Genomic DNA, 26,648 nt, shown 5'->3' on the forward strand with positions numbered 1-26,648 from the left:
CCTTGTCACTTTACCATTGCCATGGCAACACCCAGACATTACCACTCCTTTCCATGGCAACGACCCATGACCTGGAAGTTACTGCCCTTTATCTAGAAATTTCTGCATAATTTGTCCCTTAATTCGCACATAATTAAGTGGGTATAATATGACTGCATAATTGCTCCTGAGCTGCTACCCTCAGCACGCTGACCATGGAGTAGCCCTGCTCTGCAGGAGCAGCCTCGGAACTGTAACACTGCCACTTCCGTAGAGATGTTTCCTTCCCCCATCAGCTCACTCTTGGATTCTTTCCTGAGCAAAGCCAAGAACCTTCCTGGGGTAAGCCCCAATTTGGGGCTCACTTGCCCCACATCACAAGTATCATCAGCTTAATTGAGTAGAATAACGGGACAGTGCCTGAGTATGCACGCACACATTGACTGCAGCTGAGCTCTTAATCCCTCTGTGATTTTGTGTTCATTCTTTCCATTGTTTCCATCTTTAGTCCACCATGCTGTGATCAGCCAGTTTCAGGATGCTGAGAGGAAAAAGATGACAACTCCTACCATTGACCAAAGGCCAAATATGTGCCAGGGGCGTGCTCAATCCTCACATCTCTAACCTGTGCAACAGTTCCGTAAGGTCACACAGAAGGAGTGAGCAATGGGGGTCTGATATGTTGTCTCCTCTGTGGCACCAAGCTCCTCAGAGGTAATAGAACAAGGTGACAACAACAGAGCCTGGAAGTAAGTGAGGGTGAAAAATAGAAAAGGGAGGAAGAAAGAGGATGGATGGATGGATGGATGGACAGGTGGATGGATGGATGGATGGATGGATGGATGGGCAGGTGGACAGGTGGACGGGTGGATGGATGGGTGGATGGATGGATGGATGGACAGGTGGACAGGTAGACGGACAGATGGACGGACAGATGGATGGATGGATGGACAAGTAGATGGATGGATGGATGGATGGATGGATGGACAGGTGGACAGGTAGACGGATGGATGGATGGACGGATGGATAGGTAGATGGGTGGGTGGATGGGCGGGTGGATGGATGGATGGATGGACAGGTAGATGGATGGATGGATGGATGGGTGGATGGATGGATGGATAAATGGGCAGATGGGTGGGTGTATGGGCAGATGGGTAGGTGGGCGGGCAGGTGAATGGACAGGTGGGTAGATGAAGAAGTATAGACATGGAGAGAGATAATGGCTAGATAGACTTAGAAGGTGAATTAAACATGATCCCAACCCTCCAGGATTTCCCAATCAAGGAAGAGGGCGTGCTAAGTGTGGAGCTTGCCAAGAAGTTGAAATATTTTATCTGCAGTTAGTGACACACTCAGAGTCTTGCATTTTCCAGCCACACCATAATGTGTGTGATGAAGACCAGCCAGGCAGGCTGTGACTTGGAGCCACCATACTTGATTGCTCCAATAACAGATTTGTATGTTCCTTCATTTGACAGGCTTGTTGAGTGCCTAATAGGTACGAGGCACTGTTCTAGGCTCTGAGGACAGAGTAGTGAACAAGGTAACTCCAGGTGGAGTTTCCATGGGGAGTGGAGAAGGGAGATGCAGAGAGATGTACATGTGGAGTGAGCCAGATGAGGCCAGATGCTACAGAGATCAACACAGCAGAGTGAGAAAGGGGGGCTTGGGGCAGGGGCAGGTTGGACAGGATGGGTGTCACTTGCATGGATGCCTGAAGGCAGCATAGGGGTGAGTCACAGCTCTTCTGAGACTGGGGAGAAGCAGGGACTTCCCCAGGATCATCAGTAACAATGTGGCCGGGTCAAGGCTGTCACCCAAGTACATGGACAGGTGTTGGGGTTCTGGGGTTCCTAAGCTGACACTTTAAAATACTGGAAACACATCAGACATGGTGTCAGCAGAGGATGAGAGGGTGGAGCTTGGACCCAGCCACCAGCAGCTGCATGCCCTCCCTAAGCCTGCGTGCCCTCCCTAAGCCTGCGTGCTGTCACTGTCCTGTCTGTTATCTCCTTCATCCCTCAAAAACAGTCTTATGTGTACTAGGAGTTCATGGATAGTTTACTTTAGCAGCAGTAAATGTTTCATATTTTATTATTTTACAAAAGCAAAAATTGCTGTCCAAAGAAAGCTACAGCTCCACGCTCTGGTTGAAGGCTGAGGGCCAGGACCAAGAAGACACCTTGGGGAAATGAGGATCTGAGTGAACAGAGGAGAGTTCCTAAGAGTTCACAAGGTGAAGCTGAGTGCCTGAGGAGGGTAGGAGAGAAAAGGACCAGCCCAGCAGCCATGTCCTCTCTCTCCCAAAGTAAACGGGGCTAGTAGGATTAGGTTCAGTTGCAAGGGACAGAAAACCCAAAACCAGAGTAGCTCAGACAGAAAGAAGTTTCTTTCTTTCTTCCGTGAAAGCTCCTGAACGAGGCAGCCCAGGCATTGGGGACCCTGCCTTCCATCTTGCTCCATAATCCTCAGCATTTGGCTTTCACCTCATGGCTCAACGTGGCTGCTTGAGCACCAGACATCACATCTGTATTACAGCCAACAGTGCAGTGGAAAGGCATGAAGAAAAGAATGCTTTCTCTGCAGCAAAGGGGTTTCTGGAAGAATGCCATTTTAGCCTGGCAACTTTAAGACCTTGAAAAAGCCCACCGGGCCTCTGGAAGGCCCACAGACTCTGCTGGGCTGCTGCATGGGATGGCACCCAGGAAATGGGCACCCAGGCCTGGGAAGTGCCTGCAGTAATCCATGGCACAGACCAGCTGTTGGTAGCTGCCAGGATGCTGCACGCACTGGGCCCTCCAGCTGACTTCTGATGTCCGTCTCCTGGTGGAGCTGTCTCTTCCTCCTCCCAGCCAGATCCTTTTCTTGTGCCCCAGAAACTGAGAACAGTGGGGATTTAGGGGAGAAGGGAAGGCCCCAGTCAGGATTGGGCAGGCAGGGGTAGGAGCTGCCAGGTAAACAGATCCCTCTGATGTGCACGGCCCACTACCACCATGGGTAGACTCCACTTGCTCAAGGGCAGGGCTAGGAACCCCAGGATGAATTCAAATCAAATGACTATAAAAGCCCCTGGCCGTGACAGGCACATGTCAGAGATTCAAGAAAGTGAGTGAGTGAAGGAATGAATCAGTCCATTGATCGATCAATTGCTGGGAGCCCAAATGTTATTCAGTCTAACCTCAGCCACATTGTTCCCCAGTTTTCGCTTACACACTTCCAGTGACAGGGAGCTCACTATTTCAGGTGGCAAAATGGTTTTAGTTTTAGATTGCCCTCATGAGCCAGATCTTTAGCTTCTGGGTCCCTCTCAGCCCCAGTCCACGCTGCAGGTGCGACCTAGAATACATTTAGCCTCTTTTTTGTGGGCTGATACCCAAGTCTTCATGAGCAAGAGAAAGCGCAGAACACAGGATCTTAGAGCCCACACACCTTTCCTCATCCTCTCTGGCCAGAGCGGGTCTGTGACTTGCCCAAGGCCACACAGCTGGCTAAGGGCTAAGCCGAGACCAGACCACAGACCCGGCTTTCCACTGTTTCCTTCTAAATCCCACATCCCCTCTGGGACTTCCTCCAGTGTTCCCCGCAGTGGGCACTCCCTCCCCACAGCCAGCCCACCCCACGATGCTGAGGATCCACTTCCTCTGTGGAGACCCTCAGGCTGCAGAAACCCATCTCTCGTCACTGCCAGAGACACGCACAAGTCCACGTGTCAGGAGCTGCGCCAGGACCAAGACCGACAGAGTGGCCTGTGTGTCTCTTCTTCCCGCCAGACAGAGGCCTCCCCCAAGCCGCAGGCCTGCGTGTATGTGCACGCATATGTAAGCGTGTGTGTGTGTGTGTGCACGCCAGTGTGTGCGATCACGCCTGAGGCTCCCAGAGTGAGAGGAACACGCCGCAAGCTGTCGGCACATCCTGCCAAGGCAGAAAGGTTAATTGTCACGCACGATGCCAACAGACAGACCTCCGGCGGATTCATTTGGTTTTGTTTTGTGGTTATTTTTTTTTTTACAACTTTAAATACGGAATATAAATAAATTTTACATTTAAAAAATAAAAGGAAAGCCCCCAAAAATATAATCACCGACTTTACAAACTGAAGGAAGCAGGTTTTGGAAGGTGGGAAGGGGGAAAGTGCAGTAGGTGGGAAGGGAGGTGGGAGCTCAGACCCCACCCCTAGGGGATCTTGGGGATCTTTCTCTTTTTCTCCCCCATTCCCAGCCCACGAGCTGGTTTCCTAGGAGGAGCCACCAGAGGTGGCGCTCAGAAGGATCGAAGATGGGGAAGTGTGCAAGCAGGGAGGGGTGCGGGCAAGAGGGCTGCACCCTCCCTTGGAGACCTTCTCCCAGGTGTCCCACACCCACCTGGAAGGGCAGTTGCTGGAGCAGAGGACTTTGGGAAATGGAAGTCATGTGGACAGCAGTGTTGCCTCCCTGCCCCTACCACAGTCTCCCTCCTATTTGGCCACTCCAAGCCACAGGCTGCATCAGGGGCACAGCCAGTCCACAAGGAGTCTTTGTGTGAATTAGGAAAAGCATCCTTTTCCTCTTTACCTACATCTGCCAGAAATTGTCATAATAAATATGCAAATCAGCTTTATCTATGATGTGAATGGTGCTCCCTGCATACAATGTCCTTGTGCAGTACACACCCTGCACAACCTTACATGGCAGTCGTGGCTGGGTTGGAATATGATGAGCAGGTCCCTTGCTGCCCGGGCCTCTAGTCTTCTGCCCTAGAGAGGAGTGACTGGGATCATCTGGGGCCTTAAGAAGGGGTTCAAGAGCCCCTTGGTGGAGCAGACTGAAGGGCCAGGACAAGAGGAAAATGCAGGGTGGAGGTAGAGAGATGAAAGGAACCAGAGGAAGAGGTGAATCAGAGTGGAGTGTGGGGAGGAAGGGGTGGCAGGAGGCAGGGGATGCCCAGGTCACCATCTACAGCCACCTCAACAGCCAACTCCCATCTCTAACCCACCTGAGAGGGCACCCAGCCACTTGGTGTGCTGGCCACACCAAGAGGAGTCCACGTCTTCAAAACGAAAACAAAAAGAAGCCACTATGCACAGAGGCACCAGGGAGACGAGGTGACTGGTGTTTGGGCACCGTGGGAGGGGTTTTCTCCAGTCTGTGTGCCCGTCTGTGGTCTTAGCCACGGAGTCCGAGGTAGCCTGGGCTGCCTGGAGGTGCCTCCCCTCAGAGCTGGCCAGGGGTTCAGGGACCAGGCAGGCTATGCTGAGAGGTCCTCAGGGCTCCTCGGGACAGTCCACAGTGCTCAGGTGTGGCCCAGGCCAGGTGCAGGGGAAGGAGCCTGTTTCCCCCAAACAGCGACCCCATCAGTCTCTCTCACACTCTTATCCCCAGTTCTTGGAGTCACGGGAAGAAGACGGCGATGGAGTTCAGTCCTTCTTTTTCTTCTTGAGCTGCCGGGCAAGACGCCAGAGGCCGCTGGGAGGAGACCCGCTGATGGAAGGGTGGACGGACATGTGGAGGGGTGGGGGAAGCACCATTGGCCGTCCGAATCAGGCATCGAGACAGACGGACGAGGGAAACAATATTATCACTCCAAGGACCCCATGGGGGCAATACAGCAAATACCATATTAAATAACCCTGCAGGCCAAGCAGAGAGACACGGGGGTCAGAGACAGCCTAGAGGGTCCATCCCATGTTCATATGTCCCCGATGCCAGGGGCAGGGAGCTGGGGTCAACTAGCCACCCCTGATTTCCAGCAATGCTCAGGGCTGGGGGCATTGAGAGGCTGGGAAGATTGAGATTTAGACCTCCCGTTCTCTTAGGGCATGCTGGGACACAGCTGGGCTGGGGGCTCCAAAGCCCACCACCCACCCTGCCCCAGCTGATAACTGGACAGAGAGGACCAAGGTTCAGAGGCTGGATTTTGTATGGAAAAATCCTTTCCCCTGACCCCATCCACAGACCACAGAGAAGGAAACACAGGGTTCTGGGCCTCAGTTTCCCCACCCGGCCCTCACCTGCCCACACTCTCCTGCCGATGCCCCTAGGCTCCGAGGGTCTCCTTCAGTGCCGTCTTGTCATGCGTGTGCTTGAATTTCCGGTGCTTGCCCTTAGGGGGCCGGCGGACTCGCACCGTCCGAATGGTCACCCGAGTTTGGGGCGTTTTGGCTGCACAAGAAAAAGAAAGACCTCGTCAGCATGTGGACCGTTGAGGTGGTCTCTCCCCACTGACCAAGGCCTGCCATGGACCTTCTGGGCTCAGGAAAGGGACAGGAGGGGAATCTGGACCAGGGTCCTGGGTTTGGATCCCAGCTCCACTGCTCACCAGCTGTATGTGCCTTGGGGACAATGACTGAAACTCTCTGAGTCTTGGCGCCTCCATCTGTGGAATGGGGGTAATAAGACTGCCCACCTCATAGGACTGGTGGGAGGAATAAATGACAGTATGCTAGCAAAGCTCTTTGCACAGTACCGGACACAGAGCCGGGTAGATTAAATATGGCTTCAAGTTCTTTGTCATTGCTCACTGACCAGTAGAGTTTATTTCCCTGCCCCTTGAATCTAGCCTGGAGTTGGATCTGGTTAACCAACAAGAGGCAGAAGTGGTGCCGTGCCAGTTCCAGGCAGAGGTCTTAAGAAGGCCTGGCAGCTCTCACCTTCATGCTTTGGGGGGCCCTAGGCCGCCACATAACAGGTCTGGCTACCCTGCTGGAGAGGCCACATGGAGAGGCCAGGTGGGGACTGGCTCTCCCTATAGAGCCAGAGGCCCTGGACTACACAGAGAGGAAAAGAGGCCCAGCTGTCCCCGTTGAGCCTCCAGGTGACCACAGCCCAGGCCGCCAGCTGACTGCAACCAGTAGAGAGGTCAATAGAACCGCCCAGCTGAGCCCAGTCAACCCCCAGACCTGGGAGAGATAATAAAAATCTCCGAGTATGAAGTGGTCAGCACATGGCAGCTGCTATGACTCCCTTTTTTTTTCTTATTTTCCTTAGCTTGACCTACTACTGAGGTTTCCTCGCAACCTCTCGACCCCGTCCGATCATGTGGTGTGGAGGCCACTGGGCTCTGGGCCAGAATCACACTCCCACTGTGAAGCTGGGCCTTCAGGTCAGTTGTGCCTGTCACCTACCTGCCCCTTGCCACTCTGAGAAGCGGTAGAGTGGGATGGGCCACAACTCAGGCTGCGGATCTGACCCACCTGGGCTCAAATCTGGGCTCTCCCATGTACTGTGGACATTGGAGCAAGTCACTTAAATGCCCTGTGCCTCGATTTCCACATCTTTATTTATTTGTTTTTAAGACGGAGTCTCACTGTTGCCCAGGTTGGAGTGCAGTGGTGCGATCTCAGCTCACTACAACCTCCACCTCGCAGGTTCAAGTGATTCTCCTGCCTCAGCCTCCCAAGTAGCTGGGATTATAAGCATGTGCCATGACACTCGGCTAATTTTTGTATTTTTAGTAGAGGTGGGGTTTCCTCATGTTGGCCAGGCTGGTCTTGAACTCCTGACCTCAAGTGATCCACCCGCCTTGGCCTCCCAAAGTGCTGGGATTACAGGCGTGAGCCATCGAGCCCAGCCGATTTCCACATCTTTGAAGCAGAGAAGACAGCAGCCCTGGCCTCCTAGCATTAGGAGACAATACATGGAAATGGCCAGAAACCCCCCAGCTAGTGTTCACCATGCACCTGGGGCTGCTCTATGCTCATTTCCGTTCACGGCAGGTGCTGTTACCCACACTACAGATGAGGAAACTGAAGCAGAGAGACTGGGATTTGAACTCAGGGATCTGCCTCTAGAGTTCACACCTCCAACCACTCAGCACAAACGACAGTGCCTACGAGCCTCAGTCAAGGGGAGCTCTTATACACCTCTCTCCCTCCTGGGTTCCCAGGTGGCCGCCCTGGCAGGGACAGCTGTGTCTGCTGAGCTCAAGGCCAGCCGTTTCCTGGGAGCCTTTTGAGCTCTCCCAGCCTGTCGGGATCTGACACCTGACCTCCCACCTTACAGACACCAGCTCCCACGAGGCAGCTATCCCATCTCTGCAAATGGGCAGATTTTCTAGCAGTTCAGGGACTTGGATGGGCTTCAGATCCCCTCAGACAGAAGACACCAGGAGGGCCATTGAAGGGCCCAGGGAGTTTCTTCCCCAGAGCCTGGGCCATCAGCAGGACACTGGGCTGTACCAAGCCCAGGCAAGCACAAGGTCACCACACAGCTCAAGTGACAGCACGCAGATCTGAGCCCAGGAGGTCTGACACTGACCACAGTATCACAGAGAGCCACACTACCAAGCCTTAGCCAGGTCCATGGACAGGTGACAGAAACACCGTCATACTCAACCAAAATACCGGAACTAAAATGACGGGACTTTACGCCATCTACGTTTCACTGGTATAATGCGCCCCCCAAGAAACTGGTTTAGAAAATTATGTCAAACAAATACATGAAGTAACTCATTCGAAACATAAAGAAGGCCAGGCGTGGTGGCTCAATGCCTGTAATCCCAGCACCTTGGGAGGCTGAGGTGGGAGGATCACTTGAACCCAGAAGTTAGAGACCAGCCTGAGCAACAAATCAAGACCCTATCTCTACAAAAACTTAAAATATTAGCTGGACGTGGTGGCACGTGCCTGTAATCCCAGCTACTCGGGAGGCTGAGGAGGGAGGCTCACTTGAGCCCAGGAAGGAGTTCAAGGCTGCAGTGAGCTATGATCATGCCATTGCACTCCAGCCTGGGTGATGGAGAGAGACCCTGTCTCTTAAAAAAGAAAGAGGCTGGGCGTGGTGGCTCACGCCTGTAATCCCAGCACTTTGGGAGGCCGAGGCAGGTGGATCACTTGAGGTCAGGAGTTCAAGACCAGCCTGGCCAACATGGTGAAACCCCGTTTCTACTGAAAATACAAAAATTAGCCGGGTGTAGTGGCACGTGCCTGTAATTCCAGCTACTCGGGAGGCTAAGGCAGGAGAATTGCTTGAACCCAGGAGGTAAAGGTTGCAGTGAGCCAAGATTGTGCCACTGTACTCCAGCCTGGGTGACAGGGTGAGACTGTCTCAAAAAAAAAAAATATATATATATATATATATAATTTTCCCTTAATAGAGAAATCACCCTCCATGTTAACTCAATAATTTACAACACGTCAATTTGAAGCTGTCATATGATCAGCCTTTACGTGGCATCCAGCGACTCAGCTCAGCTCTGGGAATAAGATATAGATGCCAAGAAACGGCTCCATCTTCAGGGTCTTGTTAATAAGAAATGAGAATGAAAGGATTGTCCTGTCCCTAACAATAGAAAGTTACTGAAAAAGAATTATCACTTACATGATTTTTTTTTAATGCTCATCTAATCATATCAATCATTTTTTCTGAGGCAGGGTCTTACTCTGTTGCCCAGGCTGGAGTGCAGTGGTGCCATCACGGCTCACTGTAGCCTCGACATCCCAGCCTCAAGCGATCCTCCCACCTCAGCCTCCTAAGTAGCTGAGACTACAGGCGTGTGCCACTATGCCTGGCTAATTTTTGTATTTTTTGTAGAGATGCCTCACGATGCTGCCAATTCCACCTTGCACCCCTGACTGATCACCAGCTAGCTGTTCTGCATATGGAGCTAAAAATCTCTCTCCAGTGGCTTCTCCCCACTGGTCCTGGTTCCCCCGCTCAAGGATACGAGAAATTAGTTTGATTTCTCATCCCCAGGACAAGCTGATCACTATCTGAAGTTGATGTGCGCGGAGCTTTCTCTCATCTAGGCCCAGATTCCTTCCACCATCCCATCCCCACATCCAACAAAGCAGGGGGCTGTGGTAGCAAGGCTGGAAATGGGGCTGCTCTGGACGGGGTGGTCAGGGCAGACTTCTAGGAGGAGGTGACTTCTGAGCTGAGACTCTAATGAAGAGAAGGAGCTAGGCTTGTGGAGAGCTGGGAGAAGTGTTCTTCAGCCACAGCAGTGTGTGCTAAAGCCTTGAGGCAGAAACTTCATTAGTTGCTGAAAGTGCCCTGCCCGGCGGGGGTGGCACAGGTGAAGGGTACTGGTTGGCAGAGACCAGAGAGCCAGCCAGGGGCTAATCCTCATGTAGGGCTCTCAGGCCAGGGAGGAACCTGGCTTGTTCTCAGCAAGATGGAAAGAAAGCCTCCCATGAATTTAACCAGGGGCGGGCCTGATCCCATTTCCATTTTTAAGACCGGCCCCTGCCCCCAGCTGCTGCAGGGGAAGGGGGCTCAGGGCTGAGCCTGGAAAGGTGGTTACCTCGCTGGTCCTGGGAACCCCCCGGGCTTCGGGTCACAGGCCGTGCAGCCGCCACTGTCTCACACTTGCATGCCAGGTGGTCCTCCAGCGTCACCGTGGCCTTCTTAAAGATTGGCTTCTTCCGCACAATCTCGATCTTTCTCACCTGGAGGACAGAGTCACAAAAAGCCTCTGCAGAGACCACACAGCCGGGAGCCCGGGAAACCCGAATGGCCTGCGCTTCCCACCCCGGTGTCCCCTGCAGCAATCTTTCCTCGAAAGCCGGAGAGCAGGCTGTGGGGCAAACACTTTGGCCCAAACAATAGCAGGACCTTGACCTCTGCCCTTCTCGTAGCTTTTCCATCAAAACAAGCCCTCCCGACCTGGGGCCCTCCTCAGTGCCCCCAGAGAGGGACAGCCAGAAAGGCATTTCCGGGTTGAGCTGGGGCCTGCGGTATCCTCATTCCTGGAGCGCCAGCCAAGGTCAGGGCTGCGGCAGAGGCGGGAGATGGTTGTCTGGAAGGAAGTGGGGGGTGGCTTCATCTAGGAGGGAGGTGGGAATGGGGAGGTCAGATGTCAGGTGTCCATCCATAGAGCTGGAAGCATTGAGGACAGGAGATACCACGAGAGTGGGCAGTGGGGTGGAGTGACATTCATAGTCTCAGGCGTGGGGCCCAAGCTAGGGAGGGAAGGTCGGCAGGAGGATAGGCCATGGGCTGGTGGCAGGAGAAGGAAGTGCGGCTAAGCAGGCAGAGCGTCGGGCAAGGGCCGGTGCTGAGCTAGAGAAGGGCACACTGCCCAGCCTGTGGGCGAGGCTGGCCTGGGGCGTGCGGGAATCTTTCCACAAGCAGAAGCAGCGGCTTCTCTGACTCTGCCCCAACCAGGGTGAGACCAGGGTGCTCCCTGAGACAGCCTCTACTCTAGAATTTTCCCTGAGTCCAGTGTATGTATCCCCCGTCCCTCCGAAGAAAGCCAGGGTCAGCATTCCACTGTTGTCAGGGGACCTGCCCCAGCTCCGCAGTGTCTATCACCTGGTGGGCCTCTCTGCACTCTCTTTATTAAAGACACAGCTTGTCAAGGAGAGACAAGCAGGTGTCAAAGATGCAGGGCCACCCACCTGAGCCTTTCTCAAGACAGCCCTGAATAGGGAGAGCTTTGGGGGAACCTGAGCAGCTGCCCAAAACATTCTGAGTGTCAGACAAATGTTTGCGGATACGTCTCTTCAAGGGACGTTTTGCGATTTTGTCCTTGTAAAGGAGGTGACATCCCTACTTCACGTTGGCTCCACACCTCGCCCAGCCCGGGGGGTCTGTCTCTGGCTTTTGGCTACAGTGGCCTGGGCCACCTCAGAGGACTCATGGTCAACCTCAGTCCACCTGCCTAGGAAGAGCTTCCCAAGAGTGGGCCTCTCCGGACAGAGCCCAGGAACAAATCAGGAATGTCCTTCGACACACCACTCTGCCCAGTCAAGGAAGCCTGGTCAGGTATGAGCCCCAGAAGGGTGGTCTCCACCCACCACCGGGACCAGCCTCGGGGGGCCGCGGAGCCTACGCACCTGGACAGGTCGCAGCTGCACCTGGGTGGGGCGGCACTGCACGTTGCGGTTGTTGCAGCAGCCGGAGCAGCGCTGCACCTCCACGCAGGGCGGCCACACCAGGAAGTTGGCATTGGTGCGGTCTATGAGGCGCCGGGAGATCTCGAACACCTCGGTGCGCGTCTTGCACTCAGCGATCATGGCCGGCTCAGCAACGGTCAGAGAACCTGGGAGGAGAGGGAACCTGGGTCAGGAGCGTGGGCCTGCCCAGAGTCCCCCCACCTGGCAGGGGAACTCAGCGGGTGCCCCCAGGACTGCTCTTTCTCACGCCCTTCAACCCCAGGGTTCAGGTTTCAAGTCCTGGCTGTCATTAGCCATGGGATTTGGGCAGATGGCTGAGCTGCTCTAAACCTGTGTTTCCCCATCTGAAAATGGGACAATGAGATCTATGAGATCTACACCCAGGAACCACTGTAGGTTTCAAGTGAGAAAATCCAGAGTGTGGGGCATGTCTTAAGTGCTTAGTAAATGTCCGCTTCCCTCTGCTGGCACACGACTATTTTATTCTTCTTTATGATTTTACACATTTATGGGCTTGCCCAACGTGTGATTGTTATGCAGGTACCATATTAGCTCGAAACCACATGTGCACTGCTGTCTTACAGTGTCGTGGATTCCTGCATCACTGCTGCTTTCAAAGCCTCAGCTTCCTCCTCTATGAAGTGGGATAATAACAGCATCTCCCTCCCATGTGGATCTAAGGTGTAAAGTGAGTAAGCCTGGCCTACAGCAAGCACTGAGGTTACCGCTGCTATCCACGTACAGAGGACAGGAGGCTCTGAGAGCTGAATATCCCGCCCGCCCACATTCATAGATTGGGGGTGGAACTCAGGCCACCTGACTTTTTTCTTTTTTTTGAGACGGAGTCTTGCTCTGTCGCCAGGCTGGAGTGCAGTGGCGTGGTCTGCAACCTCCGCCTCCCTGGTTCAAGCAATTCTCCTGCCTCAGCCTCCCAAGTAGCACGGACTACAGGAACCCACCACCACGCCTAGCTAATTTTTGTATTTTTAGTAGAGACAGGGTTTCACCATGTTGGTCAGGATGGTCTCCATCTCTTGACCTCATGATCTGCCTGCTTCTGCCTCCCAAAGTGCTGGGATTATAGGCGTGAGCCACCGTGCCCGGCCCAGGCCACCTGACTTATCCATCGTTCCTCCAGCCTCTAACTGCGGTGTTTTGGGGACTCCAGGTGTCAAAGAGGAGGAGGGGTTTGAGTAGACATTTGCCTCACCTGGGAGGGTTTCTCTGGGACCTAATGATCTACGGTCTCCTTTAGGTCTCCGCAAGGGAGCAGGAGGAAGTTCCAGGCTTTGCTCGAGGTCTACCAGCCTAGGCCACAGCCCTTCGCCACAGGAGAGACACATAGCCCATCAGGGACCACGCTGGGTTCAAGTGAGGGGAGCAGGTTGGGATCTCAGCCCTACCGCTTCCTAGCGGTGTGACCTCACCTAGTTCTTTACCCTCTCTGGGCCCCAGTTTCCAATTCTGTGAAATGGGGTTAATAATATCTACCTCCAGGACTGAAATAAGGAACGAATGAGCTTTGCAGCACTATATTTAGAAAACAGATAGTGTGGGGGCGAGGGGGTGTGATGACTCAACACAGGCATTTAAGGATGGTTTTACTCTCTCAGTTCGCTCAGTCCTGAATGTGGGGGGAAAGGGAGTTGTAAGAGGACCCTCAGAGCCCTCCGACTGGCTGCCCACCCCCGTTCTCTTTCCCTGGCCCCCATCCTCATTTGAAGGACCCTTGTTGGGTGTCTCAGTCTTACCCAGGCTCCTTCTTCCACGAGCCAAGCTCTCCAGCTCGTCTCCAGAGTGGGAGCGGGTCATGTTCAGGTCCAACTCGGCCCCATCTTCCTCTGCAGGAGAAGTCAGTCAGACACAAGGCGGCCCCACCTCGGGCAAGGCCTCCCTCCGCCGGGCTCTCTGGGCAGGCAGGTTTGCCTCTCCCCACTCCAGAGAACAGTCCCTCCTTCCAGCCCCCATAAATGCACGGGTCCTGGCCCCGAGCAGGGACCCTCTAAGCAGCCCCCAGGACAGCTGCAGGCCCAGGATCCTGACTGCATCCCTGGCTCTTTAGCCACATTTTTGGCCAGAACCCATGTCAGTGGAGTTAAAAATAACCCTTCCCCTTTGCTACTGTAAGTGAACCCTCCTCGGCCTCCAGGGCGGGGCTAGGACCTGGGGCACTGAAGGCCAGTTTCCAGTGCCCCTCCACCCAGCGTTCCCATAGGAAGTGCTGAATGGAGAAATTCCCAGAAGCCCCAGGGGGACCGCATGCCCTGAACACAGCCCCTCTGGAGCCCCGGACAATGGCCGCGCTGGGCAGGCGGGAGTCACGGAGGGAGGGAGGGAGAGGGATGGGGGTGGGAGCTGAAGACAGAGAAGAGGAGAAGAGAGGTGGGAGTTGGGCCTGCTGGGGGTGGGGAGTCCCTGCCACACACCCTTCTAGGGCCTGGTCTCTCTAGGTCCGGGCCCCTCACACCATATCTGCGTCTGTCTCCCTCCCCTTCTCTAACCTGTTGCCCCACCTCTGCCCCCAGCCATCTGTTGATTCCTCTGGTCACAAATAACAGCTCCCTTTTCTAGCCTGGGCACCATCTCAGTCCCATCAGCACTCCTTGGAGACATAGGTCCTTTCCAGAGCCTATGGCCAGAGATTGGCTGCTGGGAAGTGAGGGCTGAGGGAGACCTCTGAGCTGGATGTTAAGGCGTGGACAGACCCTTCTGTCTCTCTCATGGGTGAGGAGCCACAAATAAACTAAGGGGCATTGGGAACACGCTCCTGCCACCCCCACACAGCACCCCATGGCTCCAGTTCTGGCCCCGACCCACTGGCCCCATCCAAGACAAAGGCGCCTGCCGCCTGTCCGTCCCGGGTACGGCAGGGAGTCTGATGACTAGTCCGCTTCCGTCCAGCCTGACAGCCCCTACGTCAACGAGCCTATCTGTCCCTCTGGCTCCTTTCCTTTCTCCCTGCCATCTCTGGAATGTCCCTGGTGGGGAGGAGATGGGGAAAAGATGCGCTTTGTGGAAAGGTTAAGTTGATTAGGAAAAAATAGCCACATGGTTGCCTTGAAACAGGCCTGCTATTGAAAGCCTCATCTCCAAGATCCCGACCCCCACCAGGGGTGTGGAGGGGCCGTCTGAGGGTGGGGGCGTAAAGGCTTGGAAAGAAATGGTAGAAAGGCTAAATTTGGAAGTTGCCCCATTGTGTGTGGCCAGGGGCGGCCAGTCGGGCATAGGGTGGGGGTTGTGGGAGACATCGGGTGGGGGCCCTGGCGAACAATAGGTGGGCCCAGCTGGGGCCCCCTCCTGCCTGCCTCACCGCCCCCCAGCACAGGCGGGATTGAAAGGGCCCGGGAATGCTTTTGAGAAGGAGCCAGGGGCCCAACGGGGAGAGGAAACAAAGGCAGGAAATGCTGTTCCCCCGTAGATAGCGTCTGGGCAAGGATTACAAAGTGACAAAGAGACAGAACCCCAGAGGGAAGGGGACCTGGGGGTGCAGGGGGGCCGCTGACCAGGGCTCCAGGGAACAGGCCAGAGGTTAGAATAGAATGGAATTTGCTCTGAAGACAGCGTTTATAAATACATTGTCAATCCAGCCCGCCAGCCCCGCCACGTGTGTGCCACCGAGCACGTGCCCATTTGCTGAGTGAGCTCTGGGGCACGGGCAGGGCTGCCTGTTGGTCGAGGCCAGGTGTCCCCAGGGGACCTCACAGACCGGGCCCCTAGCCAGAGGGGCGGGGAGATGACTTCTCCAGTGCCACCCTCCCTGGCTGGGCCCACACCTGGAGACACACTCGGCAGATGCCCTGGGCACCTTCTCCCTGCCCTCCCTCCTCCCGGCACCCCACCCTCGGCACCAAGCCGGAGCCACACGTGGGTGCCTCTCCTGCCACACCCCAAGTCCCAGGTACCAACCCGCCTGCTGACTCGGCCCTGCCCTGGATGGGTGTGGCCAGGCTCTCTCTGGGCTGCCATGGGCCTCTAGTTCCCCAGACGTCAAGGAGGAGGGATGCCTCCTGTCCTGCCCCTCCCGGCTCTCTTTTAAGTCTCCTCGGAGGGCCGGAGCGCGGGGCGAGGATTCCATTTACCTCCGGGGTCTCCGTGCAGCAGGCGCTGGAGATCATCGAAGGAGCGGATCGAGTGGTCACTCAGCATCTCATAGAGCTCCTCGGGAATGGGGTCCCCCTGCCGGGCAGACACCAAAAGGCTGAGTGAGCTGGGAGTGGGGGCTTTCCAGCATGGCTGTCTCCCCCACCACACGCTTTCTTGCTTTCTCCTGTGGCAAGCTCCAAGGTCACAGGGAGATCCAGGCCTGATGATCAGGAGCACAAAGGCCTCGGGGCCTGGACCTGCCGAAGCCTCTGAGACCCAGCTCAGTCCCTGCACCCTCAGCCCCCAACAGGAACCCCAGCTTGCTTTGAGTTGGACCTGCTTGTCTATATGTCTGTCTCCCCCACCAAACTACATGTTCTGGGAATGCACCAAAATCTGACTTCTCCCTGAGTCTCACTCCACACCTGACAGCTGAAGACATCCAGCATTTCCCATGGCCGATCTAACCCCCATTTTACAGAGGGGAAAACAAAGGTTCAAAGAGAGGCTCAATTATTGGCAAAAGCTGCATTCAAACCCATGCCTTTGGGATGACAGAGCCTGTACTCCCAGGCTCCTGGGTCCAAGAGGTGCTTAATAAATGCGTGCAGAGTGCGATGGCCTCAGGAGGCCCCAGGTCCTAGGGGTATCTATGAAGTCTCTCACTCGAAAGAGGCGAAAAGGGAATCCTCGGACACGGCCGGGAAACCTGAAAGCTTACCCGTGCCCTGTGCCCAACCAAACCCTATTTTTAGAGCCCCTTTGGCCTGTTGCCAAACACACTCGAAACCTGATAACACTTCAACAGGCCTCATTCGGAGCCGGGCTTCCTCCAGGGAAACCGCAGGTCCCACAATGACACAAGAGCAGCCCCGTAGGAAGGTCACAGCCACGTCCCCTACAGTCCTAGGAGACCCAAGGGGCTGATGCCAGAGATCCTAAGAAAGAGGAGGGGCAGATGGGAGACTGAGAATCACAATCCAGACCACCAGCCACTGAGAAGCAAAGAAAATTCCTAAGATGTCGCTGCATGTTCAAAGGCTGGGACCAGACTTCCACGTGTGCAAACACACACGTGCAGGCACGGGCACTCGGGCTACACGGTCTGGACAGACAGTCCTGGAGAGTGCGTCAATAGGCTTGGCATATTATTATAGAACCTTGGGTTAAACTACTCTCTGCCTCAGTTTCCCTGGATTAAGAAGGGAGGACTTCCGGCCCTTCTTGGTTCGCTCCACACTCCCGGAGCCGAAGGTCGGAGGGCTCAGAGGGGGTCGGTGCAGGCTACCTTCACAAAAGGGATGCTGCTTTCTCACTGCCTGATGGCGGAGGGGGAGCGAGGGAGAGGAGAAGAGGTCGTCTCAGCCCTGTGGCCAGCCTCAGGGGGCTCTCCCCAAAAGCTCTGTTTCCTCCAGCTTATCATGAAGTCTAGGAACACCTCCAGGGGTTCAGCCATGACCAACTCTGGCCACCCACATCGATCCAGGAGCCAGAAGACTCAGGGTGGAGGGGTGGGAGTGACCACTTTTAAAGCTACATCATTCCCTGAAACCGCTGAGTCTCTATGTCTTTGTTTGAACATGGAGCTTACAATCCCGCCCAATGTCTAAGGGCTGCTGGGCAACTCGAGGAAAAAAAGGTGGCAGGGCTTGGCTGAGAACTAGGGTCTTTCCTTCAATATCCGGGCAGCCGGGGGCTGCACGTGCGAGACAGAGGAGGGTGTGGGCCCCGCTGCCCCTCACTTTCGGCCCCCATCTCCTCTGGGCTCTGCCTCCTCCAGCCCTCAAGCAAGTTCATTCTTTCCACCTCAGAAGAGAGACCACGCCTCTGGCGCTCTCCAAATGTTGACAAAGTACCCAACCCACAGAACAGAGGGCTTGGTCTCCAGTGAACACCAGCAAAAGCCGCTTCCCCTGAGAGTTCTGTCAAACCCAGAACTGGCAGGCCTGAGAGCCGGATCCCACGCCTTTGGACCAACTGCCGTGTGACCTCGGCTGGTCACTGCCCTTATGGTCCTGGCTCTCATCTGTGAATCGAGGGGCTTGAAGAACATTCGATTCAATTCTAATTCTGCCAGGAGGTGTTAGAAGGGGCAGAGAAAACGCCAAAGCCGGGTGCCTAGCCAGGCCTCCCTGGATCACTGGCAGAAGGAGAACAAGAAGTGTTTGTGGAGTAAAGATTCAATTAACCCCCCCAGGGGAGGGGCCCAAAGGCCTAGTAGCAAATGGCACTTAGTTCTTGTGCCAAGATCTCCCTGCCCACTGGAGAGCCGGCTGCAGCTGCCAGCCATGGCAGAGGAGGCAGACCCCTGAACAGGCCGAGTGGACACACCAGATCTAGGCCCATGACACATAGGAGATGACCCTCCAAGGCTGAGTGTAAAAGAGCCCAGGATAGGGTCTGAGGAGGAGAGAGAGGCACATAGTAGGTTCTCGGTAAATACTGGTCAAATGCATGAAGGAGTCTACCCTTCTCCAGGTTCTGTCCAGTATGATTCTTCCACCTCCTCCACCAGGAGGCCCACCTGGGATGTTCTTCCCCAACCCTAGGCAAATGAGCTCCTAGAGTCCCCTTTAATCTGAGCAGAGAGGCCATCCCTGCAGATGCTTCTGGTAATGTGGCCACTAGATGCCCAGAACTCCCCATAATTGGTAATAATACCACAACTAACATCTATGAATGCCAGCTACAAGCCACACGCTGAGAAAAACACTGTATAAACTACCAATCCTAAGAGGCTGGAGGTATTTGTATCTCCATCCTCCAGATGAGAACACTGAGGCTTAGAAAAAATTAAACAAGCAGCAACAGGTCCAGACAATCAGCAAGTGGCAGAGCTGGGTCGTTCCCAGGGTCCAGAATGCCCACCTGTTCCAGCCTACCATGGGGCGTCTCAGCCTCCCTCTCCTGTGTTCTGAGGCCACTGGCCCTCAGCATCACACAAGGTTTGTGTTGGCTCTTTACTCTGCAGCATGTCCCACATCAGAGGCTCTCAACCAGGGACCACTGGGCCCCCAGGGGACAGTGGCAATCTATGAAGGCACCACTGGTGGCCACAACTTGGGGTGTGCACTGCATCTAAGTTGGGGGAGGCCAGAGATGCCGCTCACCACCCTTCAGGGCACAGGACGGCCTTCCCAAATATGAGGAGTGCAGAGGCTGAGAAACCCTGTAGCAGAGGAAAGAGCAAGGGCTCCAGATGTCAGGGCAACCTGGATTCTTGGAATCTTGTCACAATCTAAAACCTCGGCTTCTGCATCTTTTAAATGGGGCTAATAATACCTCGCCCGGGGTTACTGGGAGGCATAATTGCACAGAGCAGAGCTGCCAGCAGATAATGGGTGCTTAATGAGTTGTCACTGTCATCATCATTAATTCTTTCCGGATGGCTCCTTTGTGGGCAGCAGCGAGTGGCACACGCGCTCAGGGCCAGCAGCACAGGACATTTTTGAGGATGACAAGGAGTGGGTGGAGAGCTGCCCGCCCATGAAAGAGTGCGTGACTTTGCATTATCCCTCGTGCTGGGCCACAGGAAATGGTACCCTACCTCCACACTGGCAGAGCCCGGGCCGTGTGGGCTGGCAGGGCCCTTCCGGGGCTAGGGGTGGGTGAGGGTGGGGGGACACCCAGCACGTGCTCAGCTCCAGGATGCAATGCTCTGGGGATGACGAGCATGAGCACCTGTTGGGAGTCACAGGCTCTTCTTGGTTTGGGAAGGTGAGCCGCCCGGAGCCTGGTTTTCCTGGGCACAGGTTCTGCAGGCCTCCAGGTGGACAGCTCACTTCAGAGATGGGAAAGGAGGCCTGGCACCCTGAAGAAGCTGCCCCAAGATCTCAAGCCTGGGGTTTCTGGCAGAGTGAGGGCGTGGCGAGGAGGCAGCTGGGGCAAAGCCAGCCGTGGGAGCCAAGGTAAACAGCCTCCTCCGACCCCGCCCCCAGCGCCAGCTGCAGCAGGTAGGAAGGGCACGAGTGAGCGTGAGGCCAGGTGAGTGATCGGCTCCCAACCAGGCTGGCAGATCAAAGGGGCTTGAACCCCACCCTCCTCCTGGGCCCAGCACACACACACAGATACACACTCCCCCTGGCCCGCCTGCCGTTCCCACCGAGGGACACACAGGCCCAAGCAACCAGGGGCGTTGTCTGTGGCTGGCAGAGGAAGAAGCTGATGAGGCCTCCCAGAGCCTGCCTGCCTGAGAGTCGCAGGCCTTATTTAGATCGAATGCCAAAGCCAACCAACCCCTTTGAAGAAGCCCTCTCAGGGCAAACCACAGAAGCCATTAGAACCAGTGTTTCCCACCTAGCATTCCCCTTCTTTATTGCTCTTGGGACCCTCCCGCTCAGCCTCTGCTCCTTCACGTGGGCCCAGCACCCTGGCCTCCCCACCTCTTGCAGGAGCAGAGGAAAATTAAAGCAGGAAGAGAGGAACCAGTCCAGCCATTTATAATACTGGCAACCACGGCAATCACTGACCATCCCCATCCCAGCCAGGGGATGGGCCCAGGGAATTCTGCTGTTCTTCCGGAACTCTGCACTAATCCAATCTTCTCTCTCTCTCTCATTTTTTTTTTTTTAGGTGGCAGAAACTTAGCCCCAGCTAAAGATACACAGAACCTTTGCAGTCTGATTTTCTTTCTGTTTCTTCTCCTCTGTCCTGTCTAATCTTGGCAGCCCAAGTCCCAAGACAGCGGAGAGACAGACATGCTTCTCTCTCAAGATGAGGGGCCTTGAAAGACTGATGCCTACCAGAGGGCTGAAAAGGGGGGCTGCCCTTGGAGCAGAGCGCAGCGAGGAGTCAGTGCAGCCATGGAGCAACAGGGGGCCAGGTCCTGCCCTCCCCACCAACCCAGCACTAACTGTTCTTTGCACAAATAGTTACTGATTGTCCACAGGGCTCTGGGCACTGTTCTACAAGTGGGGACCAGGAGGAAAGCTCTCTAATGGGGTTGACACTCCAGTAGAGAAAGCAGGTAATAAACAATGAAATAAACCGGAACATAGGAAGAGTTGTCACAGAAGAGCAATGCGGGGAGGGGAAGACAAGATGTGGAGAGGTACTTATGAGGCCCATGATAAACATCTCACCATTCCTGCTCAGTCAGTCTCTCTCTCTCTCTCTCTCTGACAGACAGACAGACAGACAGACACACACACACACACACACACACACACTCTTCCTGGCTCTTGCACCAGATCCTCCAAATTCTGTTTGACCTGCCCTTGCACACCTCCAGGGCTCTGGGATTCCAGCAGTTGGTCTCCTGTCCCCTAGGGCCATTAGCAAACCCAGAGGAAGCTGGATGGCAAAGGGCTGTGGGGCCCTTCACTCTTTCCCGGAAGAAGGGTGCCGAGGCCAGACGCGTCACGTGACAGTGGGACTCGCCCTCCTGGAAGCCAGCTCAGCTGGTGGAGATGGCACCTCAGAGGCCTCAGCAGGCCCTCCGCCCAGCCCTGCCTCACGGCTGCCTGCCCTCTGCTGAAAGCTTAGTCCAAGCACGACCAGGACGTGGCCAGCTCCAAGGCCACCTCCACCAGCAGGCCTGCCCTGACTCTCCCAGCACTGGCCATTACAGCTCCTTCCTGGACTGACCCCTGCATGGTCCCATCCCCATGCAGGTCCCCTCCCCCAGGGCCAGCCTGAGGCTCACTCAGGCTTAGCAGCAAAGTGCTTCATAAACTGCAAAGTGCCACATACATCGCGCCTGTGGCCATGTGTTCAAGAATGCTGTGACTAAAGTGAGGAGAAAGGCAGTTTCTGTGCCACAGCCTCCACCCCATATACACGAGCCCGTGGAGCTGTGGGAAAGGAGGAGGAGGTGCTGGACGAAGCTGGAAATGGTAAGGGGAGGCTGGGGAAACATCCAGCTGTCAGCGGCCTCCTCGGGGCACGCTGGAATCAGCCAAGAGAATGCAACAGCCAGGGGTGGGAGCCCCCTCCGCGGTTGCACACGCCAGGTCCCTCCAGTCTTGCAGGTTCAAATGAAGGCTTATGTGAAGGGGGAATCGGTCTGGACAGCTCAGTGCCCCTCAGAGTCACATCACCACCATTTTCCACCACGCGGAGGTGGTTGAAAAAAAGGAGTCACAGATGGGTAAGGTTTGAGGGGCGTCGGGCTGACAAGGCAAAAAAAAAGTGGGTGCTGTGGAGCTGATGGGAGTTTCTCCCTCCTTCACAGGACTCCAGGAAGGAAATGGGGCCGCTACAGAGGTGGTGAGGTGCCAGGGCCCACGGAGGGCCCACCTGTTGCGCGGGGGCGAGCACCAGGCGCTGGGTGCACGGGGGCCCGTGCGTGCCTGTGTACGTGCGTGGGTGTGCGCGCACGTGTGCTCAGGCCGCGCATGCAGGGGCCGTGCGTTTGTGTGCGGTGCGCGCGCGTGTGTCCCGCGTGTGCACGGGCGTGGCAGCGGCGGGCGCGCGACCTGGCCGCGGTAGTGCGTGCCCGTCGCTCTGCGCGCCCGCCCGCCGGAGCGCAGCATCGCCTCCGGCCAGGAGTGTGCATGCGTGGGGTGAGTGAGCGAGTCGGGGGCCCGGGCGGGGTGGGCTGCGGAGAGCAGCCACGGGGCGCCGCCGTTCCCAGGACGCCCTGGCACCGGGCCCAGCCCCCAGGTCCCACGGCGAGGCGAGGCGGCAGCTGGGGCCGGCCGGCCACCCCCTCCCCAACAGCTGGCCGCGGCCCGGGGGGCTGCGGGAGAGGTGGAGAGGGGGCGTCGGGAGGGGCCTGCAGGCGGCCCGGCTGAGCCCCGCGTCCTCCCTCCCGGGTGCGGGCCGCGAGGGGCGGCCGCGGAAGGGCGGGGCCCCTGGGCGGGCGGCCTGCGGCCCTCGAGGAGCCCCGAGAACAAAAGGAGACGGCGACGGCTCCTCCGTGGTCAAAACAACCTGCGCTGGCGGCAGCCCAAGGCCGGGCCGCGGCCTCCGAGCCCTCCGCCTTAACCCCTTCGCCGCCGCTGCCTCCTTCCTGAGCCTGGCTGGAGGCCGCAGGGGCCGACCCTCCCCGGGAGCCGGCGAGGTGCGGGCGAGGTGCGGACTCCCGGCCGCAGCCGGGCGGAGGTGGGACGGTACCCAGTCACGCCGCGCTCCCGGCTGCCCTCTCCTCCCCTCCACTGCGCGCGTCGTCCCGCCCCGCCCCCTTTCCCACCTGGATTCCGGGTAGACTTGCCAACTCACGGCTACGTGAGGCTGGGAGGGGTGGGGACCGCTCCGACCCCAGCGCTCCCGCAGATGTTTTTATACCCCATCTCCCGTGTAGCTAGGCTTTTGCAGGCGGCGCGCTCCGCACCCTGCATGCGGGGGAGAGAGGTGCTTCCTCTTGCAGGGCGCGGGCACAGGTACGGCAAGGCCTTAGGCACACACCGCTCCGGGGGCTGGATTCCTTCAGAGCCCCTAGTCCTCCCCCTACCCGAGTGCCCGAAACCTACCTGCGTCTCTATCTCTCTCTCCCTCTCTCTCTCCGTCTCTCTCTCTCTCTCTCCCTGTTACTCCCACCCCAGACCCCGCGCCCGAGACACAAGCTGCTTCCAGACCGTGCTCTGGGGCCGGGCATGCCCTGCGCGTGCCGGAGGGCGTCCACCCGGACCCCGACCGGGAGCCAGGGTGGGACCCGAGCCCCGTCAAAGGTCGGCGTGGATGGCACCGGTGCGCAAGCTTGCACCTCCTGGGCAAGCCGATGGCAGGACAGAGCCTAAGCCGAGGCTGGCGCCGAAGTGGGCTCGGGAGGACGCGCTGCCTTCTGCACCCTGGGCGCCACCCCACCCCCTCTTCCCCGGCCGGGAAGGGGCTTGTTCTCGGGTTCCCAAGGGGTGGGGGACAGGGCCACACACACCCTCCCCCGACACGGAACGGCTTAGGGAGCAAGGTTCGCCCTCCGGTTGGAAAGAAAGCCACCGCTGTTGCCTTCCCTTAGAGCCTGTCACCCCCGGACCTCGCTCCCAGCCCGAGGAGGTCACCCAGCGCCCGGCGTCAGGCTCGCGGGCTGCAAGGGTCCAAAGTTCACTGCAGGGAGAGGAGGGGGCGGTCAGAAGGTGGGGGCGAAGGTAATGAATGAAGAACCAGCCCCAGCCGCCGTGGCAACTCACCTCGGCGCTGACCAGACGCAGGTAGCAGCAGAGATACAGGAAGAGCGCCCAGCAGCGATTCATGCCGACTCCGGGCCCGGCCCCGCGGGGCCCCGGACGCGTAGATCGAGCGCGCCGCCCCCGCGGCCAGGGTGGGGGGCTGGGGAGGGGGGTGGGCTCGGCTCAGGTCCGCGGCGATCAGGCGCTCAGGCCTCTGCAGCCGCGGCTCACCCGCATGGCCCCCGGGCGTCGCCGCCCCCGGCCCCGGCTCCGTCGCTGGGGGGCAGGGGAGGACCTGGGCGCAGGACCTGGGTCCGAGGCCGCTACCTGGGCGGATCCCGAGCCCGAGTGAGCATCCACGGCCGGGGGGCTGCGTCGCGAACCAGCCGAGGCGTCTAGCCGTGTGGGGGCGCCCAGGGGACTCCAACCTCCAAGAGGAAAAGGAACACGGCAGTCGATGGTTCGTCTTCACTCGCCGGCTAAAGGCGTTTTCCTCTGCCCGCCGGCTTAGCTTTTTTGCAACATTTTCTGGAAAGGCCCCAAAAATCGGAAAGCGCGGAGCTGGGCACTTCAAGGCCCAAGTCTCCCCCAAAAAACTTTTTCCAAAGTTGGCTTTGCAACGGCAGCTCGAGCACCCGGGCAGGGAGAGGTGCAAACTCCCGCCCGGGCCGGGTTGGGGGGGCGGGAGCGTGTGCGCCCTGGCGCGGGGCCCGGGCGGCGGGCACGGCTGCTCCGCGCGCGCGGCGTGCCCGCTGCGCGCTCGGCCGGGCCCGGCCGACAGGTGGACGCGGCGCGAGTCCGTCGGTCCGTCTGCCCGCCTGCTCGCCGCTCTGGGCGTCCTCTGCGGGCTGCGGGCTGCGGCTGCTCCGGTTTTCTCTTTGCAGCGAGGCTGGAGGGTGGGCTTTTTTTTTTTTTTTTTCCTTTTTGCGCGCGTATGTATGTGTGTGCGCGCAAAGTATCTCTATCTAGGGAATGAAAAATGGGCGCTGGCGGCCGGAGGGGAGCCCTAGGGAGGCAGCGGGGGAGGCTGCGGGTGCGCGGGGAGGCAGGCGGGCCGCTCCCGGCTGCAGAAGGAGAAGTTGCCACCCTTTCAGCTGTTCCGGCCTTTATAAAGGAGAAGGGAGAGTGCGAGAGGTGGGTGGAGACAGCCTTTCCTCTTCTGGCCCGGAGTCAGCGCCAGGAGGGGGGGGGCGGGAGCTGGGGGAGGGCTTGGGGCCAGGGCGGGGCGCTTAAGGGGTCTCTGAGAGCCGAGCAACACCTCAGTCCATGAATCTGGCCCCGGGGAAAGAAGAACTAGGGGCGACCCACCGTCCCGCACCTCAGCACAGTGACCATGGACAGGTTAGGAGCCCACGTGGTCTAGGGGGATGTCTCCAGAGCCAAGGCCAGGAGTCCAAGCTCCCCTCCAGGACCAGACATTTCCACCCTGGCACAGGCATGGCAGGGAGGGACGCAGGCTCTGCAGCCTGAGAGCCTGAATTCAGGTCCTGCCCGGGCACTCGGGAGCTTGGGTCACCTTGGGCTAGTCACTTCCCTCTGTCCCCTCCATCTAGCCTCCACCTGGAGATGGGGCTATTGTAAGGACTCAGTGCCAGCAAGGGAAGGCGCCGCAAGGTGAACCCACAGAACCCGGCAGCCAGCGCCCTTCGGCTGCAAGCTGGGTCCGAGTCTCCTCCTCTTAGCTGGTTGCCTGGCACAACAGGCCCTGCCAGCGTTGGCTGAATTTGAATTTGTTGAACCGCAAAGTCACACAAACCCCCACAGCCCTGCAGCATCTTCGCAGGGCTACCAACATGATCCTCCCGTCAGTCACCCTGCTGTTTACTATCTCCCTCAGCCCCCGGGTTCGAGGCCCAGAGCCCACCCACCCACAACCAGCCCTCACACAGTTAACGCCTTCCGCCCCCAGTCAGGGAGCTGCTGTGTCCCTGCCTTCAGCAGTCACACTGTCTCAGTCACAGTCACACGTACTCACACTGGGGCCCAGCACCCCCCTCGGGACGCACAGGCTCCTGCATCACCCAGCCTCCCGGCTTTGAGGCACCCTCATCTCCACTTGTACTGTCTCTGTTATGCACCCTTCCCTTTGGGACGTCAGCCTGCTTCTCACACAGGAGCACACTGAGAGAGTCACACCTGCTCTCTCTTCATAAACTGTCTTCTTGGACCTGGACAGGGTGGAACAGAGGAGGAAGGACATCTCAGGTGGTCTTTACAGACCACTGCAGGCACCCACCCACTGCTGACCAGCACCCAGCAGCATAGCACAGTGGCAGAGAGGCAGCCTGAAGACACATCACCTTGGTCCAAATCCTGGAGTGGCCACTTGCTGGACAAGTGTCTCCAGGAAGGTTTTTTAACCTCTCAGTACCTCGGTTTCCTCCTTTGTAAACTGGAGATGAGTCTATAAACTGGAGCTGGGTGTGGTGACAAGCACTTGTAGTCCCAAGCTACTCAGGAGGCTGTGGATCGCTTTGAGCCCAGGAGTTTGAGGCTGCAGTGAGTTGTGACTGTGCCATTGCAGTCCAGCCTGGGCAACAGAGCAAGACCCTATCTCTAAAGAAATAAAAATAAATCTATAATGGGAAGGAGCGAGGGATAACAGAGAGGCGTGGCAAAATTTTAGTGGTGATGGAAATGTTTGTCATTTTTGATTGTGGTGATGGGCTTGTGGGTGTATACATACATCAGAACAAAATGTGTGCAGTTTGTTGTACCTCAGTGCA

General features: G+C 57.1%; 1 protein-coding gene and 1 long non-coding RNA gene across 3 annotated transcripts; one reads left to right on the forward strand and one right to left on the reverse strand.

The window, feature by feature from the left end:
• The first annotated feature begins 43 nt into the window (after positions 1-43).
• LOC129052665 (uncharacterized) lies at positions 44-4,024 on the forward strand. The gene is made up of 4 exons (XR_008517767.2): positions 44-321; positions 488-728; positions 2,088-2,215; positions 2,389-4,024. It is a non-coding gene; the product is annotated as an uncharacterized LOC129052665 (long non-coding RNA).
• Positions 4,025-5,115: 1,091 nt separating this feature from the next.
• PDGFB (platelet derived growth factor subunit B) lies at positions 5,116-25,025 on the reverse strand. 2 transcript variants are annotated; one of them, XM_054543474.2, is made up of 7 exons: positions 23,944-24,593; positions 15,871-15,967; positions 13,543-13,632; positions 11,732-11,937; positions 10,198-10,342; positions 5,966-6,116; positions 5,116-5,435 (listed from the first exon to the last, which is right to left on the reverse strand). In XM_054543474.2, exons 1-6 carry the CDS (start codon positions 24,004-24,006, stop codon positions 5,992-5,994), a joined length of 726 nt encoding a protein of 241 aa, XP_054399449.1. In that variant the 5' UTR covers positions 24,007-24,593; the 3' UTR covers positions 5,116-5,435; positions 5,966-5,991. The 2 variants fall into 2 exon arrangements, with proteins under 2 accessions (XP_054399449.1, XP_002831201.1); XM_002831155.5 differs by lacking the exon at positions 5,116-5,435 and adding an exon at positions 5,450-5,584 and having other exon boundaries at positions 23,944-25,025.
• Positions 25,026-26,648: the final 1,623 nt, after the last annotated feature.

Source organism: Pongo abelii, chromosome 23 (assembly GCF_028885655.2).
Source record: "Pongo abelii isolate AG06213 chromosome 23, NHGRI_mPonAbe1-v2.0_pri, whole genome shotgun sequence".
NCBI lineage: Eukaryota > Metazoa > Chordata > Mammalia > Primates > Hominidae > Pongo > Pongo abelii.